This window comes from Macrobrachium nipponense, chromosome 19 (assembly GCF_015104395.2).
Source record: "Macrobrachium nipponense isolate FS-2020 chromosome 19, ASM1510439v2, whole genome shotgun sequence".
In the NCBI taxonomy this organism is placed as follows: Eukaryota; Metazoa; Arthropoda; class Malacostraca; order Decapoda; family Palaemonidae; genus Macrobrachium; species Macrobrachium nipponense.
Window position 1 is genome coordinate 55,932,874 of NC_061088.1, and position 19,855 is coordinate 55,952,728.

General features: G+C 42.1%; 1 protein-coding gene across 1 annotated transcript in view; it reads left to right on the forward strand.

Annotated features, from left to right (window-relative positions):
• The window catches only part of LOC135217133 (CCR4-NOT transcription complex subunit 10-A-like), a gene marked incomplete in the record, with an annotated part of 352,258 nt that overhangs the window by 281,223 nt on the left and 51,180 nt on the right, over window positions 1-19,855 (forward strand). Inside the window, 1 exon segment of the mRNA XM_064252844.1 lies at window positions 6,621-6,730. Coding sequence (XP_064108914.1) covers window positions 6,621-6,730 — 110 coding nt within the window.

Sequence of the window (19,855 nt, forward strand, 5' to 3'; positions counted from 1 at the left end):
GGAAGAAGGACTAATAAAAGTAGACGAAGACCCAGAAATATATCAGAGACAGGGAATACAACAGAACAGAGGACTGGCATAACAAACCAATGCACTGGACAATACATGAGACAGACTAAAGAACTAGGGGCCCCCCCCCCGCCTAGCGATGACACGTGGCAATGGCTACAGAGGGGAGAGCTAAAGAAGGAAACTGAAGGAATGATAACAGCGGCACAAGATCAGGCCCTAAGAACCAGATATGTTCAAAGAACGATAGACGGAAATAACATCTCTCCCATATGTAGGAAGTGCAATACGAAAAATGAAACCATAAACCACATAGCAAGCGAATGTTCGGCACTTGCACAGAACCAGTACAAGAAGAGGCACGATTCAGTGACAAAAGGCCTCCACTGGAGCCTGTGCAAGAAACATCAGCTACCTTGCAGTAATAAGTGGTACGAGCACCAACCTGAAGGAGTGATAGAAAACGATCAGGCAAAGATCCTCTGGGACTATGGTATCAGAACAGATAGGGTGATACGCGCAAATAGACCAGATGTGACGTTGATTGACAAAATCAAGAAGAAAGTATCACTCATTGATGTCGCAATACCATGGGACACCAGAGTTGAAGAGAAAGAGACGGAAAAAATGGATAAGTATCAAGATCTGAAAATAGAAATAAGAAGGATATGGGATATGCCAGTGGAAATTGTACCCATAATCATAGGAACATTAGGCACGATCCCAAGATCCCCTGAAAAGGAATCTAGAAAAACTAGAGGCTGAAGTAGCTCTAGGACTCATGCAGAAGAGTGTGATCCGAGAAACGGCGCACATAGTAAGAAAAGTGATGGACCTCCTAAGGAGGCAGGATTGCAACCCGGAACCCCACACTATAAATACCACTCAGTCGAATTGGAGATGTGATAGAGCAAAAAAAAAATAAAAAAAAAAAAAAAAATAATAATAATAATAATATTAAAAAAATATAATATACAAATATCAATAGTTAGAACCCGCGAATGTTTGGAACCCCTATAAAAACGCTAAAAACACCCTATTTTGTTAGTTAAAACTCAACAAAAGCTCACTAAAAATTTTATACTTGATTTTTTTTAATAGTTTTATCACAAAAAGTGCATTTTATGATGAAATTCATCTAAAAGACCAGAATTTGTGGATATTTTTAATAGAAAAATACTGCGAATGTGCAAATTTCTTCTGCAAATAATGCGGGGAAACATTCCCGAGAGAAATCCGCGAATGTGAGAGTCCGCGAATACTGGGGCCCACTGTGTGTGATATATGATATATATATATATAGTAATATATATATATATATATATACTATATATTATATATATATATATATACTATATATATATATATATAATATATATATATATATATATATATATATATATAGATATATATATATATATATATATTATATATATATATATACTATCTATATATATATATATATATATATATATATGAATAACTTGATCACGAAGTATATAAAACGTGATGCTATGTATAAATAAAGGTTTTTTGCCATGAAGGAAAAAAATGAAAAAACGAGTTGGCCGAGTACTTTTGGTAGTAAAAGGGTCCGAATAGGACAAAAAGTACTCGGCACTCGTTTTTTCATTTTTTTCCTTCGTGGCAAAAAACCTTTATTATATATATATTATATTATATATAGTATATATATAATCCCATTTATATATATATATGATATCTATATATATAGATATATATATATATATATATATATATATATATATATAAATATATACTATATAATATATATATATGTATATATATATGTGTGTGTGTGTGTGTGTGTGTGTGTGTGTGTGTGTGTAGAGAGAGAGAGAGAGAGAGAGAGAGAGTCTGACCACATCACTGTGATTCATATATACACATTAAGCTACAAATGTCCTTTAATATCTAATTTGTTCTACCTTAGAATTAATATATTTTCATATATGTTAACTGAAGGAGAATTTTTAGTTGATAACAATTTCATCAGCTCCCGGGCACGAACCTAGCAACCCAGAAATCAATACATACAGTGAAGCGCCTGTAACCACTCAGCTGCAAACCTGGGAACCCAGAAATCAGGACATACAGTGAAGCGCCTTTAACCACTCATGGTAGCTGATTGGTTACAGGCGCTTCACTGTATGTACTGATTTCTGGGTTCCTAGGTTCTTGCCCGGGAGCTGACAAAATTATTATCCACTAAAAATTCCCCTTCAGTCAACATATATGAAAATATATTAATTCTGAAGTGGAGCAAATTAGATATTAAAGGACAATTGTAGCTTAACCCTCTTACGCCGACTGGACGTATTTTACGTCTACATTTTTTGTCTCCCGTGTGCCGACTAGACGTATTTTACGTCGACTTACAAAAGTTTTTTTTTAATTTCGCGAAAAAATACTTATAGGCCTACCAGCCTAAAACTTTTGAATCACGCGCCTTGGGGGATGCTGGGAGTTCACGGATCAAGCTGGTTTTTTGTTTACAATCGTTACGCAAGCGCGAATTTCTTTCTTGCCGCACTAAAAAGTATCTGTGACACATCTCGGAAATTATTTCGCCACTTTGACATAATTTTTGTACCATTGTAAATTAGCCGTTACATGAAGTATTATATATGAAAATGTGCGCATTTTTATGTAGAATACAACAATAAAATACTCATGATTGTAGCTTTTATCAGTTTTGAGATATTTTCATATAAATAACGATAATTGCCAAAATTTCAACCTTCGGTCAACTTTGACTCTACCGAAATGGTCGAAAAACGCAATTGTAAGCTAAAACGCTTATGTTCTAGTAATATTCAATCATTTACCTTAATTTTGCAACTAATTGGAAGTCTCTAGCACAATATTTCAATTTATGATGAATTTATGAAAAAACTTTTTCCTTACGTCCGCGCGGTAACTCTTCCTGAAAAAAATCATACATGCGATTGTGGTAATGTTTGCACCATTTTAAAATTAGCCGTTATATAAAGTTTTCATATATGGAATGTGTGCAATATTCATGCACAATACAACTAAAAACAAACCCATGGTTGTAGCTTTTATCAGTTTTGAGATATTTTCATATAAATAACGATAATTGCCAAAATTTCAACCTTTGGTCAAATTTGACTACCGAAATGGTCGAAAAACGCAATTGTAAGCTAAAACGCTTATATTCTAGTAATATTCAAGCATTTACCTTCAGTTTGAACAAATTGGAAGTCTCTAGCACAATATTTCGATTTATGGTGAATTTATGAAAAAAATAACATTTTCTTTACGTCCGCGCGGTAACTCTTCCGAAAAAATCAGACGTGCGATTGTGGTAATGTTTGCACCATTTTAAATTAGCCGTTACATAAAGTTTTATATATGAAAATGTGCGCAATTTTATGTAGAATACAACAAAACATAATTGAAGGTTGTAGCTTTTCTCATTTTTGAAATATTTGCATATGAATCATGATAAATAGAAAAAAAACCACGTTCGGTCAACTTTGACTCTACCGAAATAGTCGAAAAACGCAATTGTAAGCTAAAAATCTTACAGTCTAGTAATATTCAGTCATTTATCTTCATCTTGAAACAAATCGAAGTCTAGCAAAATATTTAGATTTATGGGGAATTAAAAAAAAAAACTTTCCTTCCCTCCGCGCGCGGATTCTCCGCCACAAATCTCCGAAATACGTACGTCCCATTCTCGGAATATTTGCTCCATTTCATATTAAGCATTTCATAGAGTTTTATATATAAAAATGTGCGCAATTTCATGTAGAATAAAACGAAAAATATTTAAAGGTTGTAGCTTTTCTTATTTCTGAAATAATTGCATATAAAAAATATATATATAAAAAAATTCGACATTCGGTCAACTTTAACTCGTCAGATATGGTCGAAAACTGCAATTGTAAGCTAATACTCTTACAGTATAGTAATATTCAATCATTTGTCATCATTTTGAAAGAAATTGGAAGTCTCTAGGACAATATTTAGATTTGTGGTGAATTTTTGAAAAAAATATTTGTTTACGTTCGAGCGTTACGAATTCATGCATTATTTTGTGATAATATTTTCTCTGTGTTGCTTTTATTGTTTTACAATGTGTTATATACCAAAATGATTGCAATTTAGTGTACATTACAACGAAAAAAAAAGTAACTTGTTACCTTTAACCGTTTTGCGCACAGCGCGATTTGAATATAATTATATATGAAATTTTGTTTTTGCGCTATCATATATCGCATTATTTATATATGATAATGATAATTTTTTTCATTTCTGATGGTTGCATACTAAACTTCAGGCAATGAGAAAAAAAGGAGCCAAAAATGAACTCTCAATCTTGAAAACTAAGCGCGCTGTGATTTTTTGAAAAAAATATTTTTTCTGCTTCCGCGCTCACTCCGAAACCCCTCCGGCACATGGGAGACAAATTTTTATTTACTGCTCCGGCGTAAGAGGGTTAATGTGTGTGTATACATATGTAAGGCGGTCCCCGGGTTACGACGGTTCCGGCTTACGACGTTCCGAGGTTACGACGCTTTTTCTTAAATATTCAATGGAAAAATCCGTCCTGGGTTACAACGCTTGTTCCGAGGTTACGACGCTGACGCTTCCGACGCTCCGAGTTAACGACGCTTTTAAAAAACGCATGCTATGATAAAAATCCTTAATAGTTTAGCACAGTATATTAATAAAAATAAGTTTCTGGTTAGATTTCAACAAAAATTTTGAGGTTATGATGATTTTCGACACTTTATATGTCGTATTTTTCTATGTTTTTTAGTGACGCCTCATATGCGGAACTAGTTTACGAGCGAATGAATACATACTAGCTTGCGGTGCGCAAAGTTTACATATAACAGTCCAAAAGCGCAAATAATGAAAAAATCATTGCTTGTTTCCAGTAATAATAACAAAACGAAGTTTCTGGTTAGATTACAACGCAAATTCCAAGTATCCAAAGAGAGACATTATCCAGTAATTTGATCAGAGAGAGAGAGAGAGAGAGAGAGAGAGAGAGAGAGAGAGAGAGAGAGAGAGAGAGAGAGAGAGAGAGAGAGAGAGAGAGAGAGTGAGTGAGAGTTAAGGACAGAGAAGTGTTCGTTTCGTTAAATGGCCTCTGACTCATGCTAGGAAATGTTTTGTTGATACTAATATATAAGCCTATTTAAAGATACGTTTACTTTAATTAGTCTATATGATACATAAATAGTAATCAACTGTTCTTGTAGCCCTCAAGATTTGGCAAAATCACTCCAGGTTGTACATAAAACTTCAAGAATGTAGTGTCACCAGAGGATTACAATAGTTTTTACCTTCAAGAACCAGAATTTTTTTATGAAAATAACTCCAGGTTGTACATAAAACTACAGGAAACAACATGTAGTGTAACCAAAGGATTACAAGTAAGGTTTTTATAACTGTTTATTAGTTTAAGACATATTTCCAAACGTCGTTCCGGCTTACGACGATTTTCGGGTTACGACGCGTCTCAAGAACGGAACCCCCGTCGTAACCCGGGGACTGCCTGTATATATGTGTGTGTGTGTGTGTGTGTGTGTGTGTGGTAACATTAGGGAGCAACATGTTGCAGCCTGCCAATACTTTTTCCCAGGATCTGAGGTACTACTCTATAAAATTGTAGAGCACCCTCCATATGGTCATCATGTAGGTCTTTTCTTCTGCAGTCAAAGCAGTCCTAGAAGGTTTGAGGAGCTCCCTTCTAGTCACTTCATGGACAATAGAAGAGTTTAGAACTGAAAATTAGCAGTCCCATCTGAAGTTTTGCGCATAATAACACCAAACTGTTGGGTAGCCACACCAAGAGGGAGCTTTTTCTGTTCAAAAGGGAGGACAAATGTTGCCCATCTGTTTGTGGAGTTGTCAGATACCGAGAGGGCCAAAATAAATTGCTTTATTTCTAACATTTCATGTTTCCCAGTAACTGCAAAGCTTCAAAATTCTGCCTTAACATTAGTGATTATTTTAGAAATGGAAGGGCAGATGTTTTTGCACTGTTATTGGTTCTCTAGGATTTTAAAAGTTACTAAGAGAGAAATGGGTCTGACTACATTTGTTAGGTCAATAGCTGATGTGCAAGGCTTTCAGGGTTTTGATGTCTAACTTTATCAACTCAGAAATTGCCCTTGGCTCCCATCCTCTTAGCCCCCCAGTAACAGCAACAGGTCAGGGATTGGGGCAAAGGGGGGGTTACAAAAAAAAGGAAAGTAAAAAAAATGGTGCTTTACATGAAGGTACAATGTGAAGCAAACAGGTCTTTGTTCTGCTTAGTGCTTAGTGAGGATTTCAGCCTTGTAAACAGCCCACCACATCAGGCATCATGTGATGTCATCCATAAGTTTGAGTGTTGTGAATTGTAAACAGGATTTTTCTTGAATTGATTCAAATATTTTTGTGTAACCAAGTTGGGTTAAAAGGTTTTACTGTAAATGAGAATAATAGTTTTAGTTGATGTGAGATTTTTTTTCTTGCTCTCAGAGACTATATGCTTTCAAGGAGTCCTTAATGATATAGAAACCATGACGGTTGTTTGTTAATTACCTTGTAATGAATTTTGGTTCTAGGCTGGTATTCAGGGAACCTGTCTACTGCAATGCAAGTAATGCGATATAACCTCAGTGTTGCGTATGCTTTAAGAGGAGAATATGATAAAGCCAGCAATATACTAAAAGAGGTAAGAGTAAGAACTTTGATAATTGTTTCTGTGTTATACTCTGTGAAATTGAGGAAAAAGGCATTTACAGTATCAGATTTTATAGTCATTTGCAATATCAGATTTGTTCATGAAACTTACCTGTCAGATATATATATAGCTGTATTTTCTGAAGTCCGACAGAATTTTAAAAACTTCCGACACACGCAGTGGTCGGCCAGGTGGTTAGTACCCATTCCCGCCGCTGGGAGGCGGGTATCAGGAACCATTCCCATTTTCTATTCATAATTTTTCTGTCGCCGGTGCTGAAAACACCTGTTTTCAGTACCTCCGTCTTAGGATTTTGGAAACTTCATTGCCGCTAAGTATCCTAATTGTCTTTTGATTTATTTACTTGGATTTGTGGCTAGACATACGCTATCTTAAATTGATTTGAATTTGATTCATTTTTGCTTAAAATATCTGAATCTAGTTAGGCTAGTTTCAGACGGGGTTGTCTGCAAAGATAGGGTGTGGCTACCGAAAGCTTCGGTAGATCCGCACTTGGTATGTACGAGGGGTATGGGTCTTCCTTCTTTGTTGAGATTTGTCATGTAAGGAGTGTGAGACTTTGTCTATTCCGTAAGGAAGACGTATGATTCGTATGTACGCAATTAATCAGTAACAAAAGTCAGGGTAGTGAACCTGCTAACCTTCCTGTAGACTTTATTTTGCCTAACCCTGTAGTATGGCCTACGGGCTATGAATATGTCTACGAGAGGTGCTCGCTCTCCTTCATTGCTCTGAAGTGCTACTTCTGTAATTGTTACTCCTAACCCTGCAGTATTGCCTTCGGGCCCTAAGCAGTGTCTGTAGAGGAATTGCCCTTTCTCTGATACTCTTTCGATTCGTAACTTAGAATCGAAAGTGCTTGCTTTAGAGAGTAAAAGTGAAGTGCAGAAGTGCAGTGATACCCTTGTGTAGTGGAGGGTGCGTCAGATCGGCCCTCGTTTCGCCTCTAGGCCGGGACCTCTGCTTGACTCCCAGGACCCGGGGAGGGAGCATGTCGAAAGCCTAAGGAGGGTTACAAGGAATCCCCACCGATCTGGCGTGCCTTCGGCAGTTTCTGATGAAAATCCCAGACTGCCAAAGTGCGTGCGCGTGCACGGAATCCTGAAAGTTTGCTTCTCGTCCTCCGAAGCGTCCTCTCCGTGCAGGGGTTGGAGCTTTCGGAAGGACTCGCGCCCTCTGAATAGAAGCTTTATAGAAGAGGACGCTTCACGTCTCTCTCTCTCTCTCTCTCTCGTTATGCGTTTCAGTGAGAAGTAAGAAGGCGAAACGTCGCTAACTCGTGTCCGTCTTTCCACCGAGAAATACGTAAAAGAAGTCATAGTAGCAGGAAGCTTTTGAGAGTGGACGCCTGGGACGCTCGGATGGACTCCAGGCGCGCGCGGGTGCACGCCAAGTGGACGCCGAGCGCGCTCCAGTGGACGCCGAGCGCGCTCCAGTGGACGCCGAGCGCGCTCCAGTGGACGCCGAGCGCGCGCCAGTGACGCCGAGCGTGCACCAGCGCACGCCAGGTGTGTCGCCTGGCTGAACGTTTCTGTTGAACTCTTCAAGCTCTTGTTTCAGATTTGGGCCTAAAGAATTTTTACCTCTACCTTCGGTGATACCTTCTACCTCACCTGCAAAGAATGTGAAGTAGGCAGTGCTTCGGAGGAAGCTTAAAGTGAACAGACAACTTCTTCTTCGAACCCAGCAAGACATCGGGTTCGTGAATTCAAGAGGTCTCTGTCAATTAATATTGCTTTTCCCATAGGTGGATGGAGTTAAGGAAGATCTCGTTTGCTCTACCGCAACCTTTGCCATTCTGCCAATAAATTTAAGTTGCCACTACCGCAGTCAAGACTTTGCGATAAGGCAGTTACGGGTTATGTAAGGCTCGATGTCCTGCACGTCAGGACTCTCGGCAACGTTCAGTAGGATTCTTGCAAAGGCACTCATCAAAAGGACGCTCTTCAGGAAGCGCAAGACAGGACTTCCTTGCCATACTGCCAATAATTTTAAGCTTTAGCAGGCATTAGTTGTGATACGGGAGAGGAAGCTGGTTGGAGAGTTTCTTCCTCTTCCCAGGATAATTTTCCAAGCTTTTTAGCCCATCTGAAAGGGTTTTTCAGATGATAGATTTTGTTAGTTTCTAGTCGGGACTACGCTGCCGAATTGAACATCGTCGTTCTACTTACCGTAAGCCCAGTCTCTTAACAGGATTCTTGCCCCTTCCTCGTTTGAGACGGGAATCGGAAAAATTAAATGCTCGACTCCCTGGATTACGTTTTGTCAATTCAGTGACTTTCCCCCATTGACAATATACTTTCGTTTTGTCAAGTAAGTGGGTATCCCCTCTTTGACAAATATCTCTTTGTCCCGTAAATGGGTTAGTTCTCATTGACAAACATCTCATTAACTTGATATTGCGTAAGCGAATAAGCTCTTATTGACAAGATTCGGAAGAGCTCTCATTCGTCATTCGCAGACTCGTACAAGAAATAGACTTGTAGACTACGTCAATGAACGCTTATGTCCAATAACATAAGAAGCTTGAGCTGACTGCTTCGACTGCTTCGATTCTCTAAGTTTTGTTCATGAAACTTGCCTGTCAGATATGTATGTAGCTGTATTTCCGAATTCAGCTATATATATGTCTCCCAGGTAAGTAGGAACAAACTTTATTGTGATATAATTTCATTTTTTGCCTTGCGTTATTTTACTTCTGGTTGGTTCAAGTCATATACGCTTGCTGTAGTTACCTCTTCGGATGGCAACCGAGAGGTCTATTGTCTTTTTTAAGGACATTTATCATTTACTCCCTGCGTCTTCCAGGAGTTTCCGATTTATCTTTTACCGTTGTATGGTAGTGTTCTGACGACACAAACGCATCTATATATTTAGCGTTTTCTGTTACGCTTAAATATACCAGCTTGAGAGTCTTTCTGCTCAAAAAATAACAGGACCTATTTCTTCGTATAGAATAACAGGTAGCTGGCAACCCAGACAAAGTTAAGAGACGACGTTCGTAAGCTGCTTGCTGCTGCTGTCACGCTGTGTCTGTCCTCCAGTCCAACCGAGCCAGTAACAGATCGGGCGCTGTCATGCACTGTAGGTTATCTTTCTCTTCTCTCCTGCGGATTTGACTGACTAACCGTATCTCTGTGCTGACGGTTACGTCTCTCCTGCGGGATTGACTGACTATCTGTATCTATGTCCTACAATCACGGACTTTAGCCTAAGATTGAGGGGATTTCTTACGTGAATGAATTAAACGTTGCATTCGTTTTTGCCTTACTATGTTTCAACAGAGGTTAATCTCTTAATCCTTTCGGTGCTCGTTACCGCACGGTATAGAACTACGAGTCTACCGCAACATTGCACTTTTATTTGCTCTCCTGCTTAGGCAAAGCGCAGCCTTATTTAGGGAAGTAAGCATACTCGGGGAGGGAATGGATGAGCTTGCTGGGGACCATTTCCTTCCTGAAGAAGTTTGTTTCCCGAATAGACTGCAATTCAGACCACAGTTTTTTCCTACCGGGAAACGAAAAATTATTCTAGATTTAGGAATGATTCTGAACATCTCTCAGTGCGTCTATCACCTGAGGTGATAGAAAGAAGGTGCCGGACATCTGGATAGGGTTTCAGATGTCCTGGATCTTAATCTGAAAGAAGTAAAAGCGATTCGGTAGTCCCTCCAGTCCTCGAAACGAGTTTTTGGGAACCAGTGGTCCAGATCAACTCTGATATTCCACAGCTCTCTCATATCTTAAGAAGTATCTCTCTCGGTCCTTGTTCGAGTTTACGAGAAAGAGCCTATTATAACAACAGGCGTAAAATATAACGATCCTCTACAGGTTCGTTACAGGATTGCAAAAGTCCGTACGAATCGTCTCGATCGACGGCAGCAACTATTCACTTCCGAGTGAATCTTTCTTTAGAAGTAAGTTGAGATTGTTGTAGACTTTAGGGACGCCCTTTCATTCTTCTCTTCGATATGTTTTGAGGACGAAGAGGCGGCGGCTTCTCTGCTCCCTTATTCTCGATCCGGGATCGGTACCATTAAACGCCATCCTATGATATTGAACGGGGATGGATGTTTAGTCTCTTTTCCCCTTTTTCAATCGCTTAGGAAATGTAATAAGAGGATTTATGACGTCACAGGGAGCGACAATGACGCTGATCGCCCCATGTTGGCCTTCAGAATCCTGGATTCACAGAGGGTTCACATACTTCCTAGTTCACTTTCCAAGGACCTTTTCCGAGAGAGTCGGTCTACTCTAACTCGAAAAGTACCTATAACCTCTCCGCTCTGAGTCTGACTACGTTCAGACTATCGAGATGTTGACAGGAATAAGATTACCGTCTTCCATTTCCGTCTGAAGAATGGGATAAGCTGGCAGTCACAACTATTAAAGAATATGCAAATATGTTGTGGAATCTCGAAACTCGCTCACCATCTACTTTTTGTCTCACCTGTTTTCTCGGAGTCAGACACTCGTGCGAGATCAGGCGACATATAGTAGCCCTGAGTTTCTTGTTGACGAAGTCGGTTGCGTTTATACACCCCGATGATCGTGTAACATCGAGACCAGGTTGGACTGTCAGGCATTCTTCCTTCGGGACTGAATCGCCTTTTTGCTCCTCGCTCCTTTCTCCTGGCACCAGAAGCTCGAGTCAGGAGTTGATTCGCTGACGACGTTGGGTTGCGTTGATACACCCCCAAGGTTTGCTTAGATTGAATCGCCCAGGCAGTCCAGACACTCATCCTTCAGCGAAGAATAGTGCCTTATGGTCCTTCAGGGTACAGCCTTGCTGTCCTTGATTCGTCTGACTGGTCAACTGGTCGGTCACCTGACTTTAGTACAGACGGACTGACTGTGCATGTCCAGATCGAAGCTTTCAATATGGAACTTAGACGTAGTCTGAAGTTCTTGATGTTAAAGCATTCGAACCTCTCCTACCTGTTAACTTCTTGCATGTGATCAGGAAGGCCTTCTTCTAACCACCCTAGATACGACAAAGAGGGTTAGTGAAATTTTAAGCCATCGTCACAAGTTTTGGCTTTAGAGAACACAAGGCGGTGTGCTCTCTAAGCCTTCCGTTGTGGCCTAAGAATGGAAACCCGTTTTGTCCTTGGGCCAGGAGCTTGGAAGCAAGGATGGCACAAGTTAGTGGGCAGGAGCCAGAGAGAGTCCTGTGCCCTGTCGGGTCTCTCAAGTTTTATCTACATAAAACTCAAGAAAGTCGAAGTCATTCGGGCAATCTGCAGTGTTCCGAAAAAGACCAGACTTGCCCATATCGAAGAACAGCCTGGCTTTTAGTGTTTTAAGGAGTTCTTTCAAAAATGCTCCTTCATTGTGTTTTGCACAAAGATTTGAAATCTTTTTATCTGAATGCTCACGAGGTGAGGGCGCGGCCTCGGAAGCATTTCAACAGAGCATGGCACTCAGCAACATCCTGAGTACCATGTTTTAGCGAAGCAACTCTGTGTTCACTTCACACTCCCTGCGAGATGTGAAGATGGCTATGAGATCTTCTGCTCGCTAGGGCCATACGTGTCTGCAGACACAATCTTGGGGGCAAGAAGTACCACTCATCCTATCCTGTAGAAAATGGTTAGGAAGAGCTCTTAATTTAGTTGATGAGTCGCCGACAACGGCGACTTCTTAACTCGTAAGCCTTAGTTAAAACACCTTAACTTTGGCTAGGTTGGTCAGGTGGTGATATATATATATATATATTTATTTTACTTCTTAGCCCTCATGGTATGGTCAATATGGTCTAGTCACGTCGTGGTCTCGCCCCTGTTGACAGATCATCTGGAGTGCACCAGCTATATAGGTCTCTACCTCGCTGGCAACTCTAGTAGCACAAGCAGACTTACGTGGCAGTAACCACGAAGCCAGCTATGCTAACAGGTGGAACCAAGATGTAAATCATCTGCATGCATTTGTTATTTCCTAAAATCCTTCTATTTCTGTCCCTTCCCACCTCCAAAGGTGGGATTCAGCTATATATATCTGACAGGTAAGTTTCATGAACAAAATGATATTGTTATGATACAATAAAGTTTGTTCATACTTACCTGGCAGATATATATAATCAAGTACCCACCCACCTCCCCTCAGGGGACAGTGGAAATAAAAATTATGAATAGAAAATGGGAATGGTTCCTGATACCCGCCTCCCAGCGGCGGGAATGGGTACTAACCACCTGGCCGACCACTGCGTGTGTCGGAAGTTTTTAAAATTCTGTCGGACTTCAGAAAATACAGCTATATATATATCTGCCAGGTAAGTATGAACAAACTTTATTGTATCATAACAATATCATTTTTATTATACTATATTTGATAAAGTTTCCTTTTTATGCAAATCCATCACTAATATACAGCCCACACTTGTGACCTTTGAATGTCCCAGGTACTGCATTCTTTTGTCGACAGGCAGAAGAGTGGCAGTAGGGATTTGCATTCACCACTGCTCATCAGGTACCCATCAATCACAAGCCCCACTTCTCATGCCATCTGGCTGCGAGATCATGTGAAATTTGTTGGGCTGGGAGGCAGTTGATTATATTATTGATGTATGTATAGAAAAGATAAATTTTTAAAAAAGGGATTTTGACGTAAGGAAAAATCTATTTCTGGGCGATTGGTTCGTGTCGCCAGCGAAATATCCTTTAATCCATTATTTCTAAGGTAAATGTACTAACACATACCAGAGAATAAATAAAATAAAGAAAAGGTCAGTACCACTGACTCGCTCACCCTCCAAGAGGGTGTCGGTATGAACACTATGGCGAGTGAGACCACTACCACGAACCACTTGCCAATAGAAATCTCCTACAACAAAACCCCCACAAGAGGGGAGCCGACCCACAGAGTGGGCAGCAACTACTACTACTCCATCCCATGCTGCCGACTGCTGCGCCTCTGGTGGCCATCCTGAAGTTAGCAGACAATCTTGAGCACAGGGATGGGTAGGGTGGGATTTCGCTGGCGACACGAACCAATCGCCCAGAAATAGATTTTTCCTTACGTCAAAATCCCTTTTCTGGGCTCAGTTCGTGTCGCTGCGCGAAATCGTACCAGAGAAATAGCACAAGATTGTAAAGAAAATAATAAAATAAATAAATAAGGTCTCAATAAAACATAAAATAAAATAAAGAAATATAATTGCTAAGAAATATACATATACACAATGATACAGAAATAGAAATTATTCCTTAAAATTAACTTAAAGTTAACATATATGTACAGGGCTTACATAGAATATATGTTGAACTTAACATCTGTGTATAGTTATATGTACAAAGTAAATAAAGCAATTATAATAACAAACTGAATTAGAACAAACTTTGACAATAATATAATAAACAAATGTATATGACTTTGTATACAAAACCCGTAACCATTGTAAATGTAGATGTGTCACACCCTATCCATAGCAAAAAAAATAAGGGGACCACATCATAGAGATCATTATATACAATCAATTTGTGAGTGACCCTAGCAAAAAATAAGGGGCACTCACTGTACCATCATAAGAGCAGCTAAGACTCAAGGTAAACGTTAGATGAACATGGTAGGTATAGATCAAAAACTGTTTGAGTGAGAGCAAATGGTAGAAAGGAGAACTGGATCTTCTACTTAAGATTAAGCAGAGTCGGGGGAAACTATGTTACCCGCCGCAACTGCTGAAAATTTCAGAGCTTCCAAGGACTTTAAGTAATGACGCTTAAATACTGTCGGCGATTTCCATCCAGTATACTTCTTTAAATCATCAAAATTCATGTGTTGGAAATAGTTGATTGAGGTGGCAACTGCCCTGACGTCATGAGCTTTAGGGAAGGAATCAGGGTTGGCTTGCTTAATAAAGTACAGGATATGTTGCCTGATACCTTTAATAGAGTAACCTACCACCTTTTTCTCTCTTAAAGAGAGACCCGACGAGGATGAGGATGTCCTGGACAGAAAGGCTCGTAAGGTCGAATACTGGACAAAGAGAAAACATCTTGTGGAAGGGGTACAACCTTCCACGGTTCCCACCTCATCAAAGGATCCTCATTCTTTGCTATAAAACTACGTTCCGGAGAAAGTAGAACTTCCCCTGTGGGAAGAAATTCAATATGATTCGGATCTCTGGATAACGCCGACAGTTCTGAAATTCTAGCTCCTGAAGCCAAGCTTAATAAAAATAGAGTTTTTCTTAAGAGCATTATAAATGAACATGTCGTATTATCTGTTTCTGAAGCCAGCTTTAGAACATCATTTAGAACCACGATACTGACGTAGGCCTCACTGAAGGTCTAAGTCTAGCACAAGCCTTGGGAATAGACGAGAAGTAAGAGTCTGTCAAGTCTATGTTGAACCCGAGTTGAAAATCTTTTTCAAGGCTGACTTGTTTGTCGTAATGAGTGCTAGCTGCTAAGTCCTTTTTTCAAATAAAGATCTGAAAAAAGGATATAGCTGAATTGATTGTCATGATTCTAATATCTGATTCTCTCAGGAAGGTTGCTAACTTTTTGACTGCAGCATCATACTGTCTCAAAGTTGAATCTCTTTTATCAGATTCCAAGAAAAGAATATTTCGAGGATCAATATTCGCATCTCTTTTAGCCGCAAACTTCATGAAGTCCATAAAGTTAGGGTTTTGAGAATTCCTGAGGAAGCGAACAACCAGTCTTAGCGTTTGTACTGACTGGGAGAGCCTGGGATTGGGAATTCGAAGAGGACGAAGGACCAGTTCCAGAATCAGAGGGTACCAATTGCTCTTCGGCCAGTCTAGGGCTACTAGAGCTACTTGACCCTTGAACGTCCTGAGTTTGTTCAGTACCTTCAGGAGAAGATTCACTGGAGGAAAGACATAAATCTTCTCCCAGTTGTTCCAATCTATGGACAGGGCGTCCGTGGCATAGGCCAGAGGGTCCAGGTTGGGGGCCACATAACATGGGAGTTTGTGGTTCGCTTGAGATGCGAATAGATCCACTTGTAGACCTGGAACCCTCCGGAGAATCCATTGGAACGAACTGTTGTCCAGTGACCATTCCGACTCCAGAGGAACTGATCGGGATAGAGCATCTGCTATGACGTTTCTCACTCCAGCTATATGGGTGGAGGAGAGGTGCCAACTGAACTTGTCCGCCAGGGAGAAGATGGCTACCATGACATGATTCAGATGTCGTGACTTGGAGCCTCCCCTGTTTACACAATGGACTACCACTGCGCTGTCCAAAACTAGTTTTATGTGGGAGTTCTTTGGCGGACGTAACCTTTTCAGAGTCAAGAACACTGCCATTGCTTCTAGTACATTTATGTGAAGCTGGCGGAACTGGGGTGACCAGGTTCCTTGAACCTTCTTGAACTGAGAATATCCTCCCCAGCCGCTTAATGAAGCGTCCGTGTGGATGGTAATCCCCGGAGGAGGAAACTGAAGGGGTACCGATATTGATAGGTTCTTGACTTTTGCCCAAGGGCGTAGACGATTCCGTAGAATCTGTGGGACTGATGATAACTTGTCCCTGGATCTGACATTTGCTCGTGAGCGCCAGATCCTGGTTAGGTCTTTCAGTTTGGCTTTCATCAAGATGTTTGTCACTGATGCAAATTGGATAGTGAACCCAGGATTCTTTCCTGGCTTCTCCTTGAAGCATGTTTGTGTCCTAGAAATTGCTTTACTGACTTCGCTATTTCTTTTCTCTTGGCTGATGGAATCGACAGAGTATGGGAGGAAAGATTCCATTGAATGCCCAGCCACTGAAAGTTGGACTCCGGAGTGAGTCTTGATTTTGTCCTGTTTATCTTGAAGCCTAGATACTCCAGGAAGTGGATTACTTTCAATGTGGCTTTGCGACATTCCTCGACTGTTGGAGCCCAAATCAACCAATCGTCGAGATACGCTACTACCATAATCCCCTGAGACCTCAGTTGTTGGACGACTACCTCTGCCAACTTCGTGAACACCTGACCGAAGGGAACTACCTTGAAGGAGAACGCTTGATCTCCTATCTTGAAGCCCAGATAAGGGCGAAAGTGTCTTGCAATAGGGATATGATAGTATGCGTCTGTAAGATCGATAGAGGTGGTGACGGCCCCACGGGGAAGTCAAGGTCCAGCACCTGCGAGATGGTGAGCATTTTGAACTTGTCGCAGCAAATGGCCAAGTTTAAACGGGATAAGTCTAAGATTACCCTTCTTTTTTGTGAGCCTTTCTTTGGAACGCTGAATAAGCGCTCCTTGAAATTTAATCTGTTGCTCTCGCTACTGCTCCTTTCTGAAGGAGGTCCTCCGCATACTCCGTCAATTCTTTTGATGGGAAGTTGAAGGAAAGGTCTGGAATGGGGGCGATTCGCAACCCAACTCCAACCCAGGCCTTTCGACACAATACTTTGTGCCCATTTGCTGAATCCCCACCGGTGCCGGAAGAGAAACAGCCTCCCTCCTACCTTCAAGTTCTCATTGCTGCTGGTAACCTCCGCGGCCTCCCTGGAAGTGTTTTCCCCTATTAAGGGACCTTCCTGATCCTTTCTGACGAAAGGATCCCTTACCTCTGCCTCCCCTACCCGAGCGGTCATACTGCTGAAAGGCCTGGCCTTCGAACACTTGGTTGAAGGCTGGGGAGACAGCGTAAGAGGTGGAAGGTTGAGGCTGGGGGGAAATCACATAGATGGGCTGTGATTGACCCTTGGAGGTAGAGGGTTGGGCTGCCTGCACCAACGGAACAGTCGAAACAGGCTGGGCGAAGCGTTGTTGTTTCTTCTGATAAGGCTGGAAACGTCTGGGTTTCCTCTGAGCCTTACCCCTTGCTGCCTGGTCTTGGCGTCTCTTTGCAGTGAGACCCCAACGATCCTTAAGGCTTTGGTTAAGCCTTGTCCGCCTCCGCCTGGACCTCCTTTACCTTGCATCAGGAAGAGGTCTGCTCCCCAGATGTTGGATGAAAGCAACTTATTCGGTTCATGACGAATAGTTGCTTCCTGGAGGACATGCTTCCGACAGTTAGTCCTGGCTGTGGCGAACTCAAACATGTCAGACTGAACCGTTTGAGTCAGAGACTTGGTGAGAAGCTTAAAAAGTGGCTCAGAACCGTAAGAAATGGTAGCCACTTCCGTCATGGCCATGGTGTTAATGGACCTGGCTAGCCTAGTCTTGGCCTCAAACTCCGCCTGAATGAGGCTGTCCGGAAGCCAGTCTAGGCAGCTTCTCACCAAAAAACTGATCCATAGCACAGTCCTGGCTTTGAGTTTTTGCCCGCCGGGAAAAGGTGTTGGGTAGATCTTCCCACAATTCTCCAAGTGAGGGGAGCAAAGGAGATGTGGGGTCTGCTTCCCTTAGCTGTGGTAACGACTCCCCCTTCTGGGCCGCTGGGATAGTGACCGTAGCTATCTTGGTAAGGAAAGGAAGCGGAGTTCCCTCTTCCATCGTGAAAATGGTGAAGGGACTCTTAAAAGGTTGAATTTTCGTGTTCGAACAATCCATGTCCTCTAAACACCTGAGCCATTCTCTTTGAGCCTGGTCACTGGAGTACGAGGACTGTCTCCTTAGGGACCTTGTCATCTCTAGTCATGGCTGCGTCAGTGAGTCTGGCGTAGCCAATGAACGGTGGCTGTAGACCCTCCGGGTAGAACTCGAAGTCCTCAATCCTTCGAGTCCCACACTCCGGAATTGAAATAAGGCCGCCACCCTCCAGGGGTTATTCATAGAGAACGGAGGCAGAGAGTCATGAGGTGGAAGCTGAGCTATTCCTGTGCCGAAGGGTGGGGGAGTAGCTAGAGGAGCCTGGCTAAGTTCGGCGATGATGTTATCCTGGGATGTGGATTCCTGTCGGGGGACAACCGGGAGAAACATCTGCTCCCCATACTGTTTTTTTAAGAGAGCCGACCAAATCCCCCATGTGCTGCAACAGACCAGCATTGGGATCCAAAGCCGGAGCTGCTGCGGAGGTGGTTGGGTAACTCTGAACAGGTACCAAGGGGAGAGGAGAAACGGCTGACTCCGCCGGAGTATGTGGTCTCTCCTTGGAGGACCTGCTCCTTGAGGATTTGGAGCCGGACCCAGAAGCTCTAGACCTCTCTGCTCCGGGGTTCGTAGCCGGAGACTTACGAGATGTTGACGCCGACGAAGTCCTTTTGGACGACGACGACGTCTTGCTCAGGGTTTTTAAAACAAACCGTCTGGTCCCTTGACCTTAGGTCGTACTGAAGCATCAGGAGAAGTATAAAGGAGCTCAGCTCCTGTAAAGCCTTGGAAGGAAGCTGGAGAGTTAGCAGGAGTAGAAGACCCAGTGGCGCCCAAGGGAAGCCCTTGGGCGTCCAACGTACCTACCTCGACCAACAGGTCGTCAACACCTACCATTGGCTCTATATTCAGATCAAGTGTCGCGACTTCCGACGAGATATCTTGGCCTAGTTCGTTCAACGAAGCGGCGAGCTGTTGCTGAATCGCCGCCATAGTCGGGGCTGCCTCTGCCGGGTCGACGTAATCCGTTGACTTGCCGCCGGGGAAGATTAGGACAGCCAACCTCTTCTCCAGAATGTAGGGCTGTCCCTTGGCGGCGTTCTTGCCGAAACCGCCGACCCAAGCCCTCAGGGTTGCCAGGGCGGTATCTCTAACGGCGGGAGCCTGGAAGAGAGGGCATTCGTGTTAGTTTTAAGTTTAAACTTAAGATTAAAACTTAAGTAATAGGCTTAGTCTAAAGACATAGGGGATGCAAGATCCCATATAAAACAAGCTTAAGTTTAAAATAAGAGATTAAAATTAAACTTAAGAACTACAACCTTTGTTGGGATTAGCGAACGGAGTTGGGAATACTTACCCCGTCCAAGAGCTGGCTCACCAGATCGTAGCAAATGGTGCAGGTTTCGTGGAACCAAACTTGTAGATTCCCGTGCGGAGTCGCGCATGGAGCATGGGATCTGCAGACTTCATGCCCACAGGGGTCCTGGAGCATGGCATTGCATCCTGGATGCTCACAGTTGGTGGTCTGTAAGTGAAAAGATACATGAGCATCGTAAAAGACATCACTTACAGGCTAGTAGGCTAAAAGAACTCCGCTGCATGCCGGAGCGCGAAAAAATTTTGGGCATAACCCCTCCCTTACCGCCTGAATAGGCTAGAACCC